At 33.9% G+C, this 19,520-nt stretch overlaps 2 protein-coding genes and 1 long non-coding RNA gene across 3 annotated transcripts; 2 read left to right on the forward strand and 1 right to left on the reverse strand.

The window, feature by feature from the left end:
• The first annotated feature begins 17 nt into the window (after nt 1-17).
• Nucleotides 18-1,791, forward strand: LOC103867865 (probable glutathione peroxidase 2). The gene is made up of 6 exons (XM_009145946.2): nt 18-226; nt 396-472; nt 807-868; nt 954-1,072; nt 1,257-1,424; nt 1,527-1,791. Exons 1-6 carry the CDS (start codon nt 182-184, stop codon nt 1,563-1,565), a joined length of 510 nt encoding a protein of 169 aa, XP_009144194.1. The 5' UTR covers nt 18-181; the 3' UTR covers nt 1,566-1,791.
• An 8,069-nt stretch (nt 1,792-9,860) lies between these two features.
• Nucleotides 9,861-13,142, forward strand: LOC117134096. The gene is made up of 2 exons (XR_004458241.1): nt 9,861-12,975; nt 13,082-13,142. It is a non-coding gene; the product is annotated as an uncharacterized LOC117134096 (long non-coding RNA).
• A 4,871-nt stretch (nt 13,143-18,013) lies between these two features.
• Nucleotides 18,014-19,480, reverse strand: LOC103868229 (40S ribosomal protein S3-2). The gene is made up of 5 exons (XM_033291812.1): nt 19,310-19,480; nt 18,906-19,225; nt 18,688-18,742; nt 18,489-18,620; nt 18,014-18,425 (listed from the first exon to the last, which is right to left on the reverse strand). Exons 1-5 carry the CDS (start codon nt 19,337-19,339, stop codon nt 18,213-18,215), a joined length of 750 nt encoding a protein of 249 aa, XP_033147703.1. The 5' UTR covers nt 19,340-19,480; the 3' UTR covers nt 18,014-18,212.
• Nucleotides 19,481-19,520: the final 40 nt, after the last annotated feature.

A 19,520-nucleotide genomic window follows, 5' to 3' on the forward strand; every position in this document is an offset into this window, starting at 1 on the left:
ACCACTGATTCCTACCCCACCTCCATTCGTCAAAAGAGATTCCTGATTTAGAGCATCTCGTTCATGCACATTTCTCTACCATATATTATAAATATACGAAAATTTTATCTTGATAGTATATATTTCTTCTCTTTCTTCAAAACAAAAAAAAACTCAGAAAGAGATAGAGAGAGGCCAGAAAATGGCGGATGAATCTCCAAAGTCTATCTACGACTTCACCGTCAAGGTAAGGTTTTTCTTCATGCATCATTTTTGATTCTTGATTCATATAAACAAAGTAAAAGACTCAAGAAGAAGAAGAGAAGACTTTCATTTTGATCCAATGGATCTTCCAGTGGTTTGCTTAAGGAAGATAATACATATGTGTTTATGTTTTGTTTGTTGAACCATCGCAGGATATCTCAGGTAACGATGTGAGTTTGAGCCAATTCAAAGGCAAAACTCTTCTGATTGTAAACGTTGCCTCCAAATGGTAAATATCCTTTTTTTGGTCAAAGAATGGTAAAAGATACCCTTTCATTTATTTTCACACTAATTAAAAAAATACTCTTTTAAGCGTTATTATGGTTCCTCTAATTTCACAAGATAGTAATGAAATTTGAAACACAGAAGATTTTGTAATGCTAGTATTTAATCAACTCGGTTTGGTTGATGATTGGTACCAGACCCTGCTTTTGCAGTTACGGTTTACCATAATATGTAATTTGTTTATGTAAGAACAAGAATAGTAATATTTGATTAATTCATTCATATTAATAACAGAACTTTTGAAAAGCTGAAACTAAGCTAATTTTTAATTATTGCAGTGGACTGACGGATGCGAACTACAAGGAACTCAATGTTCTGTACGAAAAATACAAGGAACAAGGTCTGTTACCATACATATATACAAAATCTGGTTTTCATATTTTATTTGTGAAATATAATTTTAAAAACTGGACAAAAATATTTAGGGTTGGAGATATTAGCGTTCCCATGCAATCAGTTTTTGGGACAAGAACCAGGAAACAATGAAGAGATTCAGCAAACTGTCTGCACAAGGTTCAAAGCTGAGTTCCCCATCTTTGACAAGGTACTTAAACTTTTTATTTATCAAATTTAAGTATGTACAACCTCTACTAATCACACTCTAATCGAAATTATCAACCTGCAATCCCACAACCTTCACATCCAGTTAAAATTGCAATTATTTATTTACTAGTAGTTAAAAAGATTGGTTATATATTATAAAAGAGAAATACTTGACGGCAATGTAGGTAGATGTGAACGGGAAGAACACGGCCCCGTTATACAAATACTTGAAAGCAGAGAAAGGAGGATTGCTAATTGACGCAATCAAATGGAACTTCACAAAGTTCTTGGTTTCTCCTGACGGCAAAGTCTCCCAGAGATATTCTCCCAGAACGTCTCCTCTTCAGTTCGAGGTACGTACCACCCCTGTTCCCACCTAAACCGGAATCATCATATTTTCATGTGTGTTCACACATAATGCACAATCTTGTAACCGGTCTTTTTTTTTTGTGCAGAAAGATATTCAAGCTCTGCTGGGACAGGCTTCTTCTTGAATCATCATCGAAAGTTTCAAGAACGGGTTTATCTATTTATTAAACGTTACTACATTTGGTCCGTTTCTTAAGAATCCACAACTTTGCAAACTTGTTTGTTCTCTTAATCCTTGTGACCGTGTCTTTAAATAAAGTGTCGTTTCATTGATAAGAAATAAAAAGAAATCAGGACCGGCTTGACACATGTATGGGCTCTAGAATAAAAAATGTTTTTAATTTTTTACGATTTATATTCAGATAATATTTAAAATATTTTTAAAATTTAATTAGTAATATTTTGCATATTTTATGATGAAAATACAACTATATACATATCAAATAATTTTGAATTTTTTTCAATTTTATTTATTGTATTTATAATTTTTTATATAAAAATATAGATTTATAAAAAAATTTAGCCCCTTAACTATTAATATACGAGATGACACGGTTGGATCCGGGATGGTCGCACCGCTTGTTCTCCTACTCAGCCGGCCCTGAAAGAAACCACATTAATCATGTGACTCGTTTTAAAGCCCAATTTTTTTTTAAAAAGTCAGGCTGAGCTGGATACGTAAACCGAACACGTGAAAGGATCTTAAACCGAACACGTGAAAGGATCTTATTGGATAATTTGCCTTACCGTAAAACCACCACACGTTAAGTATTCTGAATTATCACCTGAATCAAAGTAAAACCATCGACTACATGTCTGCACATCACTGATTCGATGTGCCTGAGGAACAATGCTTTTACTGTAATTTCATTTGAAGAAAAAAAAACTCATTGCGTTACGATACTGGCTTATGTTGTATTAAAAAATGTTTTAAGGATTACAAGAACGAAAAGATGTGAAATAACCAAGTAACTAGATTTTGACCCGCGCTTAGAAAGCGCGGATTTATTTTTTGAATTTAATAATTTTTAATATAAACTTTTATATAAGATAGTTTATAAGTTTGGCCATATTGTTCGGAACCGAATAATCAATCCATACCAAATTGAAAAAATGAAACCAAACCTGAACCAAAATTTATAAATAACCGAACACATCATATATCTCTAGAACCAAGATAAATATATACCTGAATTTTAAAATACAAATTATATATCTATAAATATTAATTATATGTAATTTCTAAATAACCAAATATCTTAAATATACTATTTATAAGCTGAATTATTCAATAAACACAAATTACTCAAACATTTTTTCAAATATTTTAAAAAAATATCTTAATAAGTCCTCAACATTCAGTCTAATTTTCTAAAGGAACCAAAATACCAATAAGTGGTATCTACAGTCAAACCAGTAAACGCAGTCACTGTATATAATCTAGTTTCAATTTAATTAAAAATCCATTATTTAAAATCTTTTAAAATCTAAAACTCCTATTAACTCGTGAATCTATACCAGATGACATGGTAAAAATATAAAATAACATGATAATATTTTTCAAAATTTGATTAAATTTCTCATATAAATTTTACCAAGATATAAAATTGAATAAACTACATTGTTTTTATGTTATACATTCTAGTTTACAGGTTTTATAATGACTATTTTAAGATTAAATTTTTGAGTTTTAGAAATAAAATTATTAGTTGAGTATAGTTGAGTTAACTATAAATGTTAAAAATAAATAAAATATTTTATTTAAACATAAAAAACATTCTAAAATGCTATAATTTCCTGAGAAAATATTTATACAAAACCTTTCCCCTAATAAACCCAGTTGTAAAATATTTTCATCACAAAAACAATCTAGGAAAGTTTTCAAAGAAAAAGCTATAATTTTGAAATATAATTAAGCTTTTTGTTGTATTGTGAAGTATTTTTCTAATCGTAATTGGAAGTTAATATGTTTTGACCGTCGAATGGTATCATGTTTTTAACTTTCTGTTAACCGTACTTGCATCATGTTTTTATTTGTTGTTAAAGAAAAATGATCATGGGTTGTATGATTATTAAATCAGTTATAAAATAATCTGTTTTTTTTTAAATAGGTATAGTGGTACAAAAGTAATATTCCAAGAAAAAATAGGGGCAAAATATACCAATGATTCTGAATTAATAATATTGATGTATAAATCTTTGGTATATCATAATAAGTTGAGTAATAAATAAGAGCATTGATTATTTTATAGTTAGAAAAATATAAGGTAATTGATTATTGTATAGTTAGAGAAATATAGGGTGAGACCAAAAAAATAGTTAAATCTAGTGAATAGGTCTAACAACCTTTCATAAGTAGATATTTTGGGACTCCTTCCCTTTTAATAGTATAGATAGTATTTTAGTGGCAATTTTTTAGGGTTTGGCGTTTATAGGTTTCTTATGGTCAGGTCCTGATCTAAATGGTAGGAAAGTGAAAATAGCATGGAAGGATGTACGTAAGATGAAGCAGGAAGGAGGTTTGGGGATGCAATCATTAAAAGAAATAAACCTGGTAAGTTGTCTGAAGCTAATATGGAGGATTCTCTCTTCTAATTTGGTATGGGTTAATTGGATAAATATATACCTTATTAGAAAAGGTGGATATGGAAAAAAATTCTCAAGTGTAGAGATATTGGTAAGAGCTTGTACCGAGTAGATATAAGAAATGGTAGGAAAACATCTTTCTTGCATGAAGCTTGGTCGCCACTGGGTTGTCTTCAGGATATGCTGAGGGAAGGAAACTATATTGATATGGGAATTCCTATAAATGCAACCGTTGATGTGAGTAGGAAGCATAGAAGACAGCATCATCGGGTTCATATCTTGAATAAAGTAGAAGATGAGATTGCGAGGTATACGGCAAACTTTGTTAATGAAGAAGATGTTTCCTTATGGAAGAATGGGACATGACAATACAAAATGAACTTCTCAACGAGTGAAACATGGAAGGTGATTAGAAAAGAGTATATTGCTTGAAATTGGTACAAAGAGATTTGGTTCAAGTATGTCACATCGAAGCATTCTTTCATTACTTGGGTTGCAATGAAGGGGAGGCCTGCAACAGGAGATCGCATGAGGCATTGGAGTGGATTGGTGGACAGATCTTGTGTCTTATGCAATGATCCTTTGGAAACAATGGAGCATTTATTTTTTGAGTGTGAGTATTCTGCTCAAATTTGGAAATAGATGATGGAAGGGGTGTTGCTACACAAGTATACAAATCAATGGGAGAGGATAATGAGGATCATGATAAGGCCGCAGGGGAGTAAAGTGAAGTCTTTTGTTATTAAGTACATGTTTCAATTTGCTATTCACACAATCTGGAGGGAAAGAAATCGAAGGCGGCATGGGGAGAGCCCCTCTCCTGTGAATATTTTGGCAAGTTTGATAGACAAGGGGATGAGAAACAAGCTCACTATCATTCAGAGGAGAAAGGATAAAGATTTGGAGGGAGGGATGATCTATTGGTTTAGTACCAGAATTTGAAGTTTGTTTTTTTATCATTGGTTTTGAGCGTTTCGATTTACTTTGGGAGTTAGTAATAGTAGAAGGAGATAGGGTTTTCATTTAGACAGGTAACACTTGATGTAACAAGGTTATTTCTTCTTTGAATTCAGTTTAACATTCAATTCAAAAAAAAATTAAAATAGATATTTCGAACAACAAATACTATTATCAGAATTTTTTAATTTACCAATAAACAATGATATCATTAAAAAAATTTATTGTCATATTTTTTTGTTGTTTTTGATTAAAATAAGAATGATATAATGGTACATGATTTATTTTTAAAATCATTTAGAAATAAAGCATACCTTGAAAAGAAAAATAAAGCACCTCAAAATGTAATTAAATACAAAATTATATATACAATAATATAAATAGAAGTCATTATATAGCTACATGTATTTATATATTATAAAAAAAATCAACACAATTTAAAAATATATAAATACAACCGCCACTCTAAATACAAAAAAAAAAAATACCTATTTTGACAAGAAGAAATAAATACTCACACCAATTTTTTTTAAATAACTTCCAAAAAGAACTTTTTTAAACCAAACGATTTTGTTGCATTTCCAACACAATTATATGATACCTCATAACGAAACCAACAATGGGTCTTTACAAAAATGTGGAATTTATGCCTGGATTTAAGATGGGAGTATCTCATTGGTTGAGCCATATATGGCAAAGTTAATTTAGAGTTTTTTTTTTTCAAAGAAAATGGCATAAGAATGTAAATAACTCAAAAAATATGAGGGCAAAATCCTAGTAGAGATTCCGCTTTAATAGTATAGATATATTTTTCAATATGATTACCACACAATAGTTTGAAAATTTCTATAACCAACTTAATAAGGAAAAAAAGAGTTGAACACAAATATGATAACCAGACACTAATTAAAAAAAAAACCAGTCAAACAAATCTAATCAATTTTTAAGGATTACCATGCAAGACATGCATTACTAATTAGATTGTTCTATCTATAAATTAATCATGATCTTAAATAGAAATTACAACCATCAAACTAGTAAATCAAAAAATAAAAATTCTAATAAACGTCTGTTTCTTTATCGTAATAATATCACGAAGAACAATATGTCTTCATCACATCTTGCTATTTTTTGCGTCATTCTGATTGCATTATTTCCACTTCATGAATGTATGTGTTTATACTAGTTTCCCTTTTCTCATCATATATCAATATTATCCTTGCAATCACATCATGATATCCAAGTGATATTGTTGTTGCTTTTTTGTTTATATAGTTGTCGATGGCCAAGGTGCTAATGCGGGATTTTGCGTACCAGTCAATTGCGACACTAATGACAAAAATCGCAGTTGTGCTACCTGTCACATTGCCTCGCCACGCAAGACACTTAGTTTCAAGAGCTTAGCAGAATGTAAGGCTGGGTGCAAGGCATAAGTTAACTCGAGGCGTGCAAATAGCACTGAATAAACGTTTTACTTAACACGTAATTTATCTGCTTCCGATTTTAACTACAATACATAATCTTATTTTGAGTCCAATAAATCAAATTTATGCCTATTGTATATGTGTTTAGAGATTTCCATATTCTACGTAATACAAAATAGTTTAACCTATTTCTCTCCTTTTGTTTTGTTTGACTATTAATATTTTTTTAAGAAAATATATCTTCTGTATAATTACTAAGAATAAGTTTTTTAAACTGAATAGTTTGTAATAATGGTAAATGGTAAGTTTTTTTTTCTATTTCCTTATACGCCATAGATCAAAGAAAAAACATAGATCAAAGAGTAAATGTAGAGATTTTCTTATTAGTCTTCACAATCACTTAAAACAATAATAAAAACTTATATTACTCTTTTATCTTAGACTTTTTGTTATCTTGTTTAATAGGAAGACAATGAAAATATAACAAAAAGAGAAAGACTCATTAGCATAAACGCTCTAAGTATTGCTACAAATTTACGTAAAGGACTTTATATAACCAAATATAAACAGAGTAGGTACATCAGATTTCAAAGACAAGAACTAACAAAAGCAACGAGATGGTTCTGCAAAGTGACAATGCTAACACAGGAACCAAACTTGGTCTCGCCGGTCTTGGCTACTCTTTGATGGATATGTAACATCCCGATTTTTGGGGATGCAATCATTAAAAGAAATAAACCTGGTAAGTTGTCTGAAGCTAATATGGAGGATTCTCTCTTCTAATTTGGTATGGGTTAATTGGATAAATATATACCTAATTAGAAAAGGTTCATTATGGACGGGTAAGGAGAACATTCAATTAGGTTCTTGGATGTGGAAAAAAAATTCTCAAATGTAGAGATATTGGTAAGAGCTTGTACCGAGTAGATATAAGAAATGGTAGGAAAACATCTTTCTTGCATGAAGCTTGGTCGCCACTGGGTTGTCTTCAGGATATGATGAGGGAAGGAAACTATATTGATATGGGAATTCCTATAAATGCAACCGTTGATGTGAGTAGGAAGCATAGAAGACCGCATCATCGGGTTCATATCTTGAATAATGTAGAAGATGAGATTGCGAGGTATAAGGCAAACTTTGTTAATGAAGAAGATGTTTCCTTATGGAAGAATGGGACATGACAATACAAAATGAACTTCTCAACGAGTGAAACATGGAAGGTGATTAGAAAAGAGTATATTGCTTGAAATTGGTACAAAGAGATTTGGTTCAAGTATGTCACATCGAAGCACTCTTTCATTACTTGGGTTGCAATGAAGGGGAGGCCTGCAACAGGAGATCGCATGAGGCATTGGAGTGGGTTGGTGGACAGATCTTGTGTCTTATGCAATGATCCTTTGGAAACAATGGAGCATTTATTTTTTGAGTGTGAGTATTCTGCTCAAATTTGGAAACAGATGATGGAAGGGGTGTTGCTACACAAGTATACAAATCAATGGGAGAGGATAATGAGGATCATGATAAGGCCGCAGGGGAGTAAAGTGAAGTCTTTTGTTATTAAGTACATGTTTCAACTTTCTATTCACACAATCTGGAGGGAAAGAAATCGAAGGCGGCATGGGGAGAGCCCCTCTCCTGTGAATATTTTGGCAAGTTTGATAGACAAGGGGATGAGAAACAAGCTCACTATCATTCAGAGGAGAAAGGATAAAGATTTGGAGGGAGGCATGATCTATTGGCTTAGTACCAGAATTTGAAGTTTGTTTTTTTATCATTGGTTTTGAGCTTTTCGATTTTACTTTGGGAGTTAGTTATAGTAGAAGGAGATAGGGTTTTCATTTTTTTTTTTGTCAACATCATTACAGACTCATATTGACTCTGTAAACCACACCGGGAGATATTGATCCATATGAACGACGAAAGACGTTTGTTTCCTGACACTGTGTGCTAGGTTATCTGCCTTTGTATTTTGCGTTCTTGGTACATGTATAATCTCTGATCGTGTGAAGCTCTCAGACTCTCTTTCAGACTCTTGATAGGGTTTTCATTTAGACAGGTAACACTTGATGTAACAAGGTTATTTCTTCTTTGAATTCAGTTTAACATTCAATTCAAAAAAAAATTAAAATAGATATTTCGAACAACAAATACTATTATCAGAATTTTTTAATTTACCAATAAACAATGATATCATTAAAAAAATTTATAGTCATATTGTTTGTTGTTTTTGATTAAAATAAGAATGATATAATGGTACATGATTTATTTTTAAAATCATTTAGAAATAAAACATACCTTGAAAAGAAAAATAAAGCACCTCAAAATGTAATTAAAAACAAAATTATATATACAATAATATAAATAGAAGTCATTATATAGCTACATGTATTTATATATTATAAAAAAATCAACACAATTTAAAAATATATAAATACAACCGCCACTCTAAATACAAAAAAATAAATACCTATTTTGACAAGAAGAAATAAATACTCACACCAATTTTTTTAAATAACTTCCAAAAAGAACTTTTTTAAACCAAACGATTTTGTTGCATTTCCAACACAATTATATGATACCTCATAACAAAACCAACAATGGTTCTTTACAAAAATGTGGAATTTATGCCTGGATTTAAGATGGGAGTATCTCATTGGTTGAGCCATATATGGCAAAGTTAATTTAGAGTTTTTTTTTCAAAGGAAATGGCATAAGAATGTAAATAACTCAAAAAAATATGAGGGCAAAATCCTAGTAGAGATTCTGCTTTAATAGTATAAATATATTTTTCAATATGATAACCACACAATAGTTTGAAAATTTCTATAACCAACTTAATAAGGAAAAAAGGAGTTGAACACAGATATGATAACCAGACACTAATTAGAAAGAAAAAAACAGTCAAACAAATCTAATCAATTTTTAAGGATTACCATGCAAGACATGCATTACTAATTAGATTGTTCTATCTATAAATTAATCATGATCTTAAATAGAAATTACAACCATCAAACTAGTAAATCAAAAAATAAAAATTCTAATAAACGTCTGTTTCTTTATCGTAATAATATGACGAAGAACGATATGTCTTCATCACATCTTGCCATTTTTTGCGTCATTCTGATTGCATTATTTCCACTTCATGAATGTATGTGTTTATACTAGTTTCCCTTTTCTCATCATATATCAATGTTATCCTTGCAATCACATCATGATATCCAAGTGATATTGTTGTTGCTTTTTTGTTTATATATAGTTGTCGATGGCCAAAGTGCTAATGCGGGATTTTGCGTGCCAGTCAATTGCGACACTAATGACAAAAATCGCAGTTGTGCTACCTGTCACATTGCCTCGCCACGCAAGACACTTAGTTTCAAGAGCTTAGCAGAATGTAAGGCTGGGTGCAAGGCATAAGTTAACTCGAGGCGTGCAAATAGCACTGAATAAACGTTTTATTTATCACGTAATTTATCTGCTTCCGATTTTAACTACAATACAGAATCTTATTTTGAGTCCAATAAATCAAATTTATGCCTATTGTATATGTGTTTAGAGATTTCCATATTCTACGTAATACAAAATAGTTTAACCTATTTCTCTCCTTTTGTTTTGTTTGACTATTAATATTTTTTTAAGAAAATATATCTTCTGTATAATTACTAAGAATAAGTTTTTTAAACTGAATAGTTTGTAATAATGGTAAATGGTAAGTTTTTTTTTCTATTTCCTTATACGCCATATACTACTTGTGAGTTAGGAAAAAACATAGATCAAAGAGTAAACGTAGAGATTTTCTTATTAGTCTTCACAATCACTTAAAACAATAATAAAAACTTATATTACTCTTTTATCTTAGACTTTTTGTTATCTTGTTTAATAGGAAGACAATGAAAATAGAACAAAAAGAGAAAGACTCATTAGCATAAACGCTCTAAGTATTGCTACAAAATTACGTAAAGGACTTTACATAACCAAATATAAACAGAGTAGGTACATCAGATTTCAAAGACAAGAACTAACAAAAGCAACGAGATGGTTCTGCAAAGTGACAATGCTAACACAGGAACCAAACTTGGTCTCGCCGGTCTTGGCTACTCTTTGATGGATATGTAACATCCCGATTTTTGGGGATGCAATCATTAAAAGAAATAAACCTGGTAAGTTGTCTGAAGCTAATATGGAGGATTCTCTCTTCTAATTTGGTATGGGTTAATTGGATAAATATATACCTTATTAGAAAAGGTTCACTATGGACGGGTAAGGAGAACATTCAATTAGGTTCTTGGATGTGGAAAAAAATTCTCATGTGTAGAGATATTGGTAAGAGCTTGTACCGAGTAGATATAAGAAATGGTAGGAAAACATCTTTCTTGCATGAAGCTTGGTCGCCACTGGGTTGTCTTCAGGATATGCTGAGGGAAGGAAACTATATTGATATGGGAATTCCTATAAATGCAACCGTTGATGTGAGTAGGAAGCAAAGAAGACAGCATCATCGAATTCATATCTTGAATAATGTAGAAGATGAGATTGCGAGGTATAAGGCAAACTTTGTTAATGAAGAAGATGTTTCCTTATGGAAGAATGGGACATGACAATACAAAATGAACTTCTCAACGAGTGAAACATGGAAGGTGATTAGAAAAGAGTATATTGCTTGAAATTGGTACAAAGAGATTTGGTTCAAGTATGTCACATCGAAGCACTCTTTCATTACTTGGGTTGCAATGAAGGGGAGGCCTGCAACAGGAGATCGCATGAGGCATTGGAGTGGGTTGGTGGACAGATCTTGTGTCTTATGCAATGATCCTTTGGAAACAATGGAGCATTTATTTTTTGAGTGTGAGTATTCTGCTCAAATTTGGAAACAGATGATGGAAGGGGTGTTGCTACACAAGTATACAAATCAATGGGAGAGGATAATGAGGATCATGATAATGCCGCAGGGGAGTAAAGTGAAGTCTTTTGTTATTAAGTACATGTTTCAACTTGCTATTCACACAATCTGGAGGGAAAGAAATCGAAGGCGGCATGGGGAGAGCCCCTCTCCTGTGAATATTTTGGCAAGTTTGATAGACAAGGGGATGAGAAACAAGCTCACTATCATTCAGAGGAGAAAGGATAAAGATTTGGAGGGAGGGATGATCTATTGGCTTAGTACCAGAATTTGAAGTTTGTTTTTTTTATCATTGGTTTTGAGCTTTTCTATTTTACTTTGGGAGTTAGTTATAGTAGAAGGAGATAGGGTTTTCATTTTTTTTTTTGTCAACAACATTACAGACTCATATTGACTCTGTAAACCACACCGGGAGATATTAATCCATGTGAACGACGAAAGACGTTTGTTTCCTGACACTGCGTGCTAGGTTATCTGCCTTTGTATTTTGCGTTCTTGGTACATGTATAATCTCTGATCGTGTGAAGCTCTCTTTCAGACTCTCTTTCAGACTCTTGATAGGGTTTTCATTTTGACAGGTAACACTTGATGTAACAAGGTTATTTCTTCTTTGAATTCAGTTTAACATTCAATTCAAAAAAAAATTAAAATAGATATTTCGAACAACAAATACTATTATCAGAATTTTTTAATTTACCAATAAACAATGATATCATTAAAAAAAATATTGTCATATTGTTTGTTGTTTTTGATTAAAATAAGAATGATATAATGGTACATGATTTATTTATAAAATCATTTAGAAATAAAACATACCTTGAAAAAAAAAATAAAGCACCTCAAAATGTAATTAAATACAAAATTATATATACAATAATATAAATAGAAGTCATTATATAGCTACATGTATTTATATATTATAAAAAAAATCAACACAATTTAAAAATATATAAATACAACCGCCACTCTAAATACAAAAAAAATAAATACCTATTTTGACAAGAAGAAATAAATACTCACACCAATTTTTTTTAAATAACTTCCAAAAAGAACTTTTTTAAACCAAACAATTTTGTTGCATTTCCAACACAATTATATGATACCTCATAACAAAACCAACAATGGGTCTTTACAAAAATGTGGAATTTATGCCTGGATTTAAGATGGGAGTATCTCATTGGTTGAGCCATATATGGCAAAGTTAATTTAGAGTTTTTTTTTTCAAAGAAAATGGCATAAGAATGTAAATAACTCAAAAAATATGAGGGCAAAATCCTAGTAGAGATTCCGCTTTAATAGTATAGATATATTTTTCAATATGATTACCACACAATAGTTTGAAAATTTCTATAACCAACTTAATAAGGAAAAAAAGAGTTGAACACAAATATGATAACCAGACACTAATTAGAAAAAAAAACCAGTCAAACAAATCTAATCAATTTTTAAGGATTACAATGCAAGACATGCATTACTAATTAGATTGTTCTATCTATAAATTAATCATGATCTTAAATAGAAATTACAACCATCAAACTAGTAAATCAAAAAATAAAAATTCTAATAAACGTCTGTTTCTTTATCGTAATAATATCACGAAGAACGATATGTCTTCATCACATCTTGCTATTTTTTGCGTCATTCTGATTGCATTATTTCCACTTCATGAATGTATGTGTTTATACTAGTTTCCCTTTTCTCATCATATATCAATATTATCCTTGCAATCACATCATGATATCCAAGTGATATTGTTGTTGCTTTTTTGTTTATATAGTTGTCGATGGCCAAGGTGCTAATGCGGGATTTTGCGTACCAGTCAATTGCGACACTAATGACAAAAATCGCAGTTGTGCTACCTGTCACATTGCCTCGCCACGCAAGACACTTAGTTTCAAGAGCTTAGCAGAATGTAAGGCTGGGTGCAAGGCATAAGTTAACTCGAGGCGTGCAAATAGCACTGAATAAACGTTTTATTTAACACGTAATTTATCTGCTTCCGATTTTAACTACAATACAGAATCTTATTTTGAGTCCAATAAATCAAATTTATGCCTATTGTATATGTGTTTAGAGATTTCCATATTCTACGTAATACAAAATAGTTTAACCTATTTCTCTCCTTTTGTTTTGTTTGACTATTAATATTTTTTTAAGAAAATATATCTTCTGTATAATTACTAAGAATAAGTTTTTTAAACTGAATAGTTTGTAATAATGGTAAATGGTAAGTTTTTTTTCTATTTCCTTATACGCCATATACTACTTGTGAGTTAGGAAAAAACATAGATCAAAGAGTAAACGTAGAGATTTTCTTATTAGTCTTCACAATCACTTAAAACAATAATAAAAACTTATATTACTCTTTTATCTTAGACTTTTTGTTATCTTGTTTAATAGGAAGACAATGAAAATAGAACAAAAAGAGAAAGACTCATTAGCATAAACGCTCTAAGTATTGCTACAAATTTACGTAAAGGACTTTACATAACCAAATATAAACAGAGTAGGTACATCAGATTTCAAAGACAAGAACTAACAAAAGCAACGAGATGGTTCTGCAAAGTGACAATGCTAACACAGGAACCAAACTTGGTCTCGCCGGTCTTGGCTACTCTTTGATGGATATGTAACATCCCGATTTTTGGTATATGCGAAAAGGATTAAAATAATTGATTTGGTTACTTATGTTACCAAAGTTGACTTATCTTTATGGTTATACATTCGTTTAAAACTCCATGGTTAGGCAACCAAACTGATTGTACAAGACGCCAATGGAGGTTGAATATCCGAAGTGTCTTCAAATACAAGAAACTGATGTTACATGGACGTGGCATGCACGGCTAGGACATGTGAACTTTGGAGTCATGAAGAATATGGTAGACAAGGAGATCGTAGTAGGGATGCCTCAGGTGATACACGAGAAAGATGTGTGCAGCGCCTACTTAGTTGGGAAGCAAACTCGAAATTCTTTCCCGCCTAAAGCAAAGTATCGAGCATCACACGCATTGGAGTTGGTACATGGTGACTTGTGCGGCCCGATATCACCATCAACACCAGCGAACAATATATATGTATTCGTCTTAATTGATGATTACTCAAGATATATGTGGACGATGCTGCTAAGAGAGAAGAGTGAAGCGTTAAATCGGTTCAAAAAGTTCAAGGAGTACGTGGAGAATCAAACGAAGCTAAAACTCAAGATTTTTCGCACCAATAGAGGAGGAGAGTTCACATCTTCTGAGTATATTCGTTTTTGTGAAGAAAACGGTGTAACTAGACATCTCACTGCACCGTATACACCGCAACAAAACGGTGTGGTTGAGAGAAGAAACAAAACATTAATGGAGATGACTAGAACTTTGATGAAAGCTATGAAGATACCTAATCAGCTATGGGAAGAAGCAGTTCGTCATTCAACGTATCTCATAAACCGCATTGCTACAAAGGCTTTGGAAAACAAGACTCCATACGAAGGCTTGTATGTTAAGAAACCGAACATTGAGCATCTAAGGGTCTTTGGATGTGTAGTTTTTTGCAAAAATCAACAATCATCATCTCAAGAAGCTGGATGATCGATCAAGGATGGTGATCAACCAAGGCACAGAGTCCGGCTCAAAATCTTACAGGCTCTATGATCCGGTCGCGAAGAAGATAGTTGTTAGTAGAGATGTAATCTTTGACGAGAACAAAAGTTGGGATTGGTCCACACTATCAACAAACGTAGACGAAGAACCAGGATCATTCAAGCTTTCTCATATTGATGTTACAAAAGAAGGAGATGGTGATGAGCATCAAAATCACCAACACCACGAAGAGCAAAACAATAATGAAGAAGAAGAAGCTGTAGACGCAGGTGAACAAGAGCAAGTAGCAGAGAACAACGATGCAAACCAAGACCAGCATGTAACATCAAGATATGGTCGTAACATCAGAAAACCAAAGCGGTTCGATGATTACATCTTACTCGCTGAAGTTGAAGGTGGCAGACTCTTGCTCACCATCGATGGTGAACCAGAAACTTACATCGAAGCTGTAGTGATACAAACTTGGATCGATGCAATGAAGGTAGAAATCAAATCTATCATCGAAAACAAGATCTGGAAGCTCGTCAAGAAGCCGGCAGGTGTGAAACCGATAGGTTTGAAGTGGATCTATAAGATCAAGAGGAATGCAGATGGAACGATGATCAAATACAAAGCAAGGCTAGTTGCAAAAGGCTACGTGGAACAACAAGGCATAGACGTTGACGAAGTGTTTGCACCAGTTGTTCGGATAGAAACCATACGACTACTCTTGGCTTTAGCAGCAACTAATGGATGGGAGATCCATCACTTAGATGTGAAAACTGCGTTCCTGAACGGAGACTTAAATGAGGATGTATACGTGACTCAACCAGAAGGCTTTGTGGAGAAAGGAAAGGAGGATCCTGTGTACAAACTTAGCAAAGCACTATACGGTTTGCGTCAAGCTCCGAGAGCTTGGAACATCAAACTCGACCGTGTTCTCAAGGAGATGGAGTTCACGAAGTGCACCAAGGAATCTGCGGTATATCAAAAGAAAGAGAAGGGAGAGCTTCTGATCATAGCTATATATGTTGATGACTTGTTTGTATAACAGCGTCTTCACTCAACGTTATCAAGCAATTCAAAGATGATATGTCAAGAAGATTTGAGATGTCAGACCTCGGGAAGCTTACATACTATCTTGGTATAGAAGTAACGCAAGGAGCTGATGGCATTCACATCAAACAAGAAGGATACGCGCAAGGTATACTTGTCAAGACGAAGATGTAGTCATGTAACTATACTCATGTTCCGATGCACACGAGTTTGAAGTATCAAAGGCAGAGGAGGAGCCTGAGATTGATGCAACATCGTATCGAAGCATCATAGGATGCTTAAGGTATCTTCTTCATACACGACCGGACTTGGCGTTTTTGGTTGGTGTATTAAGCAAATATATGCAGAGTCCAAGAGAGAGTCATGGAGAAGCAGTGAAGCATCTACTACGATACATAAAGGGCACTACAGAGTATGGCTCTTCTTCAAACGGGATGGAACAACGAAGATTACAGGTTACAGTGACAACAGCCATAACATAGACGTTGATGATGGAAGAATCACTACAGGGTTTATGTTCTACCTAGGAACATCGCCGATCACGTGGACATCATGCAAGCAACCCACAGTGGCACTCTCTTCATGTGAGGCGGAGTTCATGGCAGCTACGGAAGCTGCAAAACAAACAATATGGTTGAAGGAGTTAATGGCCGAGATCATGAACAAAGAAGACAAGAAGGTCGTGTTGAAGATTGACAACAAGTCAGCAATTGCCCTCACCAAGAACCCGGTGTTTCATGGTAGAAGCAAACACATACTCGCGAAGTACCATTTCATTTGAGAATGTGTGGAGTTCGACTTTATCGAAGTGAAGCACGTACCTGGAGTGGAGCAGAAGGCAGACATACTCACTAAACCATTGGCAAGGATCAAGTTCGAAGCAATGCGCAAGTTCATCGGAGTTCAGAAGATCAACATACCTAAGATTCAAGTTGGAATTAAGGGGAAGAATGTTGGATAATTCCAATTAACTTGAAGAGCAAGTTAACTCATTAAAGTGAAGTTTGATGGGTTAAGGAAAAAAAGAAAACATATCGAGCTTAGGAATGTTTTCATATTATTATTAGGAAAAGATGTAGCTTCGCCCTTAGGAAAAGATGTAGCTTCTTACTATATAAAGAGTTCTCATGGAGAAATGTTCCATCAAGAGAAACACATTGAAAGGTTTAGTTTTGAGAAAGTTTCTAAATCTAATAATAAGTGCTAGTTCTTATAATCTTTGTGTTTGTGCAACTTTAAAGATAACGAGATATGCAGAGAGAGAGTCAAATAGCGGATAGACCTTTAAGGTTGAAGATTACACCTCTGAAACCACCAGGATGCAATCTCGTTTCGGTTCAGTAGAGTATGTTAGTGTATAAAGTCGTCTTGTTACTTGGTGGTAGATTGTGTAGATCAAGTTAACACACAGTTGTGAAAGTTCCACAGTGGAAAGTTAAATCTATGTTAGAAGGATCCTAAAGGATATCGATCAAGGAGTAGTAGCCAAGATCAGCGAGACCAAGTTTGGTTCCTGTGTTAGCATTGTCACATTTACAGAACCATCTCGTAACTTTTGTTTTTTAAATTCTCGTGTTTGAAATCTAGTGTACCTATTTTGTGTATATTTGGTTCTGTAAAGCCTCTTACATAAATTTGTAGCAATACTGGAGAGTTTATGTTGATGAGTCTTTCTCTTTTTGTTCTATTTCATTGTCTTCCTGTCAAACAAGATAACAAAAAAGTCTAAGATAAAAGAGTGTTTCCATGTCTCCAAAGCTCGGAAACAGCTGTTTTAAGAATAGCTACTCCATTCTCCATTCTGGACTGCAACAGCTTCCTGAAAATGAATATAATCAGACAAATGTTTAATAGATTAACTAAAACTTGTCCAATCATCATATTTTTACTTTTTCACATATAAAATGGTAGAAACATGCTGTACTTACAAACAAAAAACAGAAGTTGCAATGTAAGAGTGGTGAAAAAAGCATACCAATAATGCTGGAGAGTTTGGAATTTACTGATTTATACCGTGCCAAAAGAATGAATCATTGAACATCTATGTAGAGTCAGTTAAAACAATGTTTGGACTTTGGAGTAACGTATTACACTGCAACGATTCATTATTCAAGCCCAAAAATTCCATTGAACTAAACGCATTCAACATCCAAAAATACTTGACATAGATATTAAAAACAACATGAGAAAAAACTTGTCTGCTACGAGGACATTTAAACAAAAAGTATCTTAAAAAGACGCTGATAAGGTTTGACCAAAAACAGAGGCATTCCAAGGAGTCTTCTTCTAGGCGACAGGGATCATCTCAGGATAATCGACGGCTGTGAGGGGAGCTTCTGGTAGAAGAGCAGCCGGAGCAGCAACCGTAGCAGGTGCGGAGCTAACATCTTCTTCCTTGGGAGCATGGATGATGACAACATCAGGCAGTGGTGTCTTTGGTCCATTTATTCCCTTAGGGTCCCAGTCAAGCATGACCTTGACCTTGATTCCGAGCACACCCTGCACATTTAAAGATTTAACCAGAGAGTACGATTAGACATTGCTCGGCGAAGGAACTCTCACCTGTCTGAGCAGAACATGTCTGACTGCAGAGTCGATGTAATCCTTGGTGGGTTGACCAGAGGAAACCATGTAACCATCCTTGAATTTCATGGACTTGGCACGGGCTGCACGGAGCTTTCCACTCACAATGACCTGACAGTAATCAACAATGTCAGAGAATTTTAAGTGGAGAGAAAATGAAAACAATTTATCTACTCACCTCACATCCCTTAGCGCCACTCTCCATGACGAATCTCAAGACACCATAGCATGCCCTATATTAGCAGCACAACATCACTCCAGTATTAGCAGACAACTACAAAACAACTTAGAGAATGTCTCTATGAAGGAAAAGGACTTGACGAGTAAACTAATCACACTCTCTCTTGCTAATATTTTTTTGCAGTTAAGATAACAGACAAACATGAGTGAGTGTACCTGCGAACGGCAAGACCGCCGAGGAGTTTGTAACGGAGAGACTCAGCCTGAGCAATGGCACAGAGACCTCTGTTGGCAACCTTCTCAGCGTAAAGCTCAACACTGTCTTGAGGAAACCTGAATCTCTTCTGGACAAGGGACGTCAACTCTCTGATTCTCCTTCCCTTCTCACCGAGAACATTTTGGGTACGGGTGGCTCTGATGATAATCTCTGTCCTCATGGGAGTGACCCTAACCTCCACACCTGAGTAACCATCCTCTGCCAGCTCTCTAGTCAGAACCTCGTTCAACTCTGCGTAGAACACACCGTCCGCTACAAACTACAGATACTCAACACAGTTACGGTTCAAACTACGAAACTTCAAGAAAGAGAAAAAAAAAAAAGACTCAGTGAAACTGCTCACCTTCCTCTTCTTGCTGATTTGCGTCGCCATGATGTTCTTCAAGTCGCCGAAACCCTAGAATCAGGACGAAGAGCGGTAGTTACCCAATAAATAGTCTGGCGCTAGGGTTTCCCAGTCTCGTGCATGGGCTCTTCTGTTCCTTTTTTTTTAAATTAGGCCCATTAATTTGATAAATGCTTGCTTGGGCTCATTTATTGATAATCTCGGCCTT

The sequence above is a fragment of the Brassica rapa genome, chromosome A05 (assembly GCF_000309985.2).
Source record: "Brassica rapa cultivar Chiifu-401-42 chromosome A05, CAAS_Brap_v3.01, whole genome shotgun sequence".
In the NCBI taxonomy this organism is placed as follows: domain Eukaryota; kingdom Viridiplantae; phylum Streptophyta; class Magnoliopsida; order Brassicales; family Brassicaceae; genus Brassica; species Brassica rapa.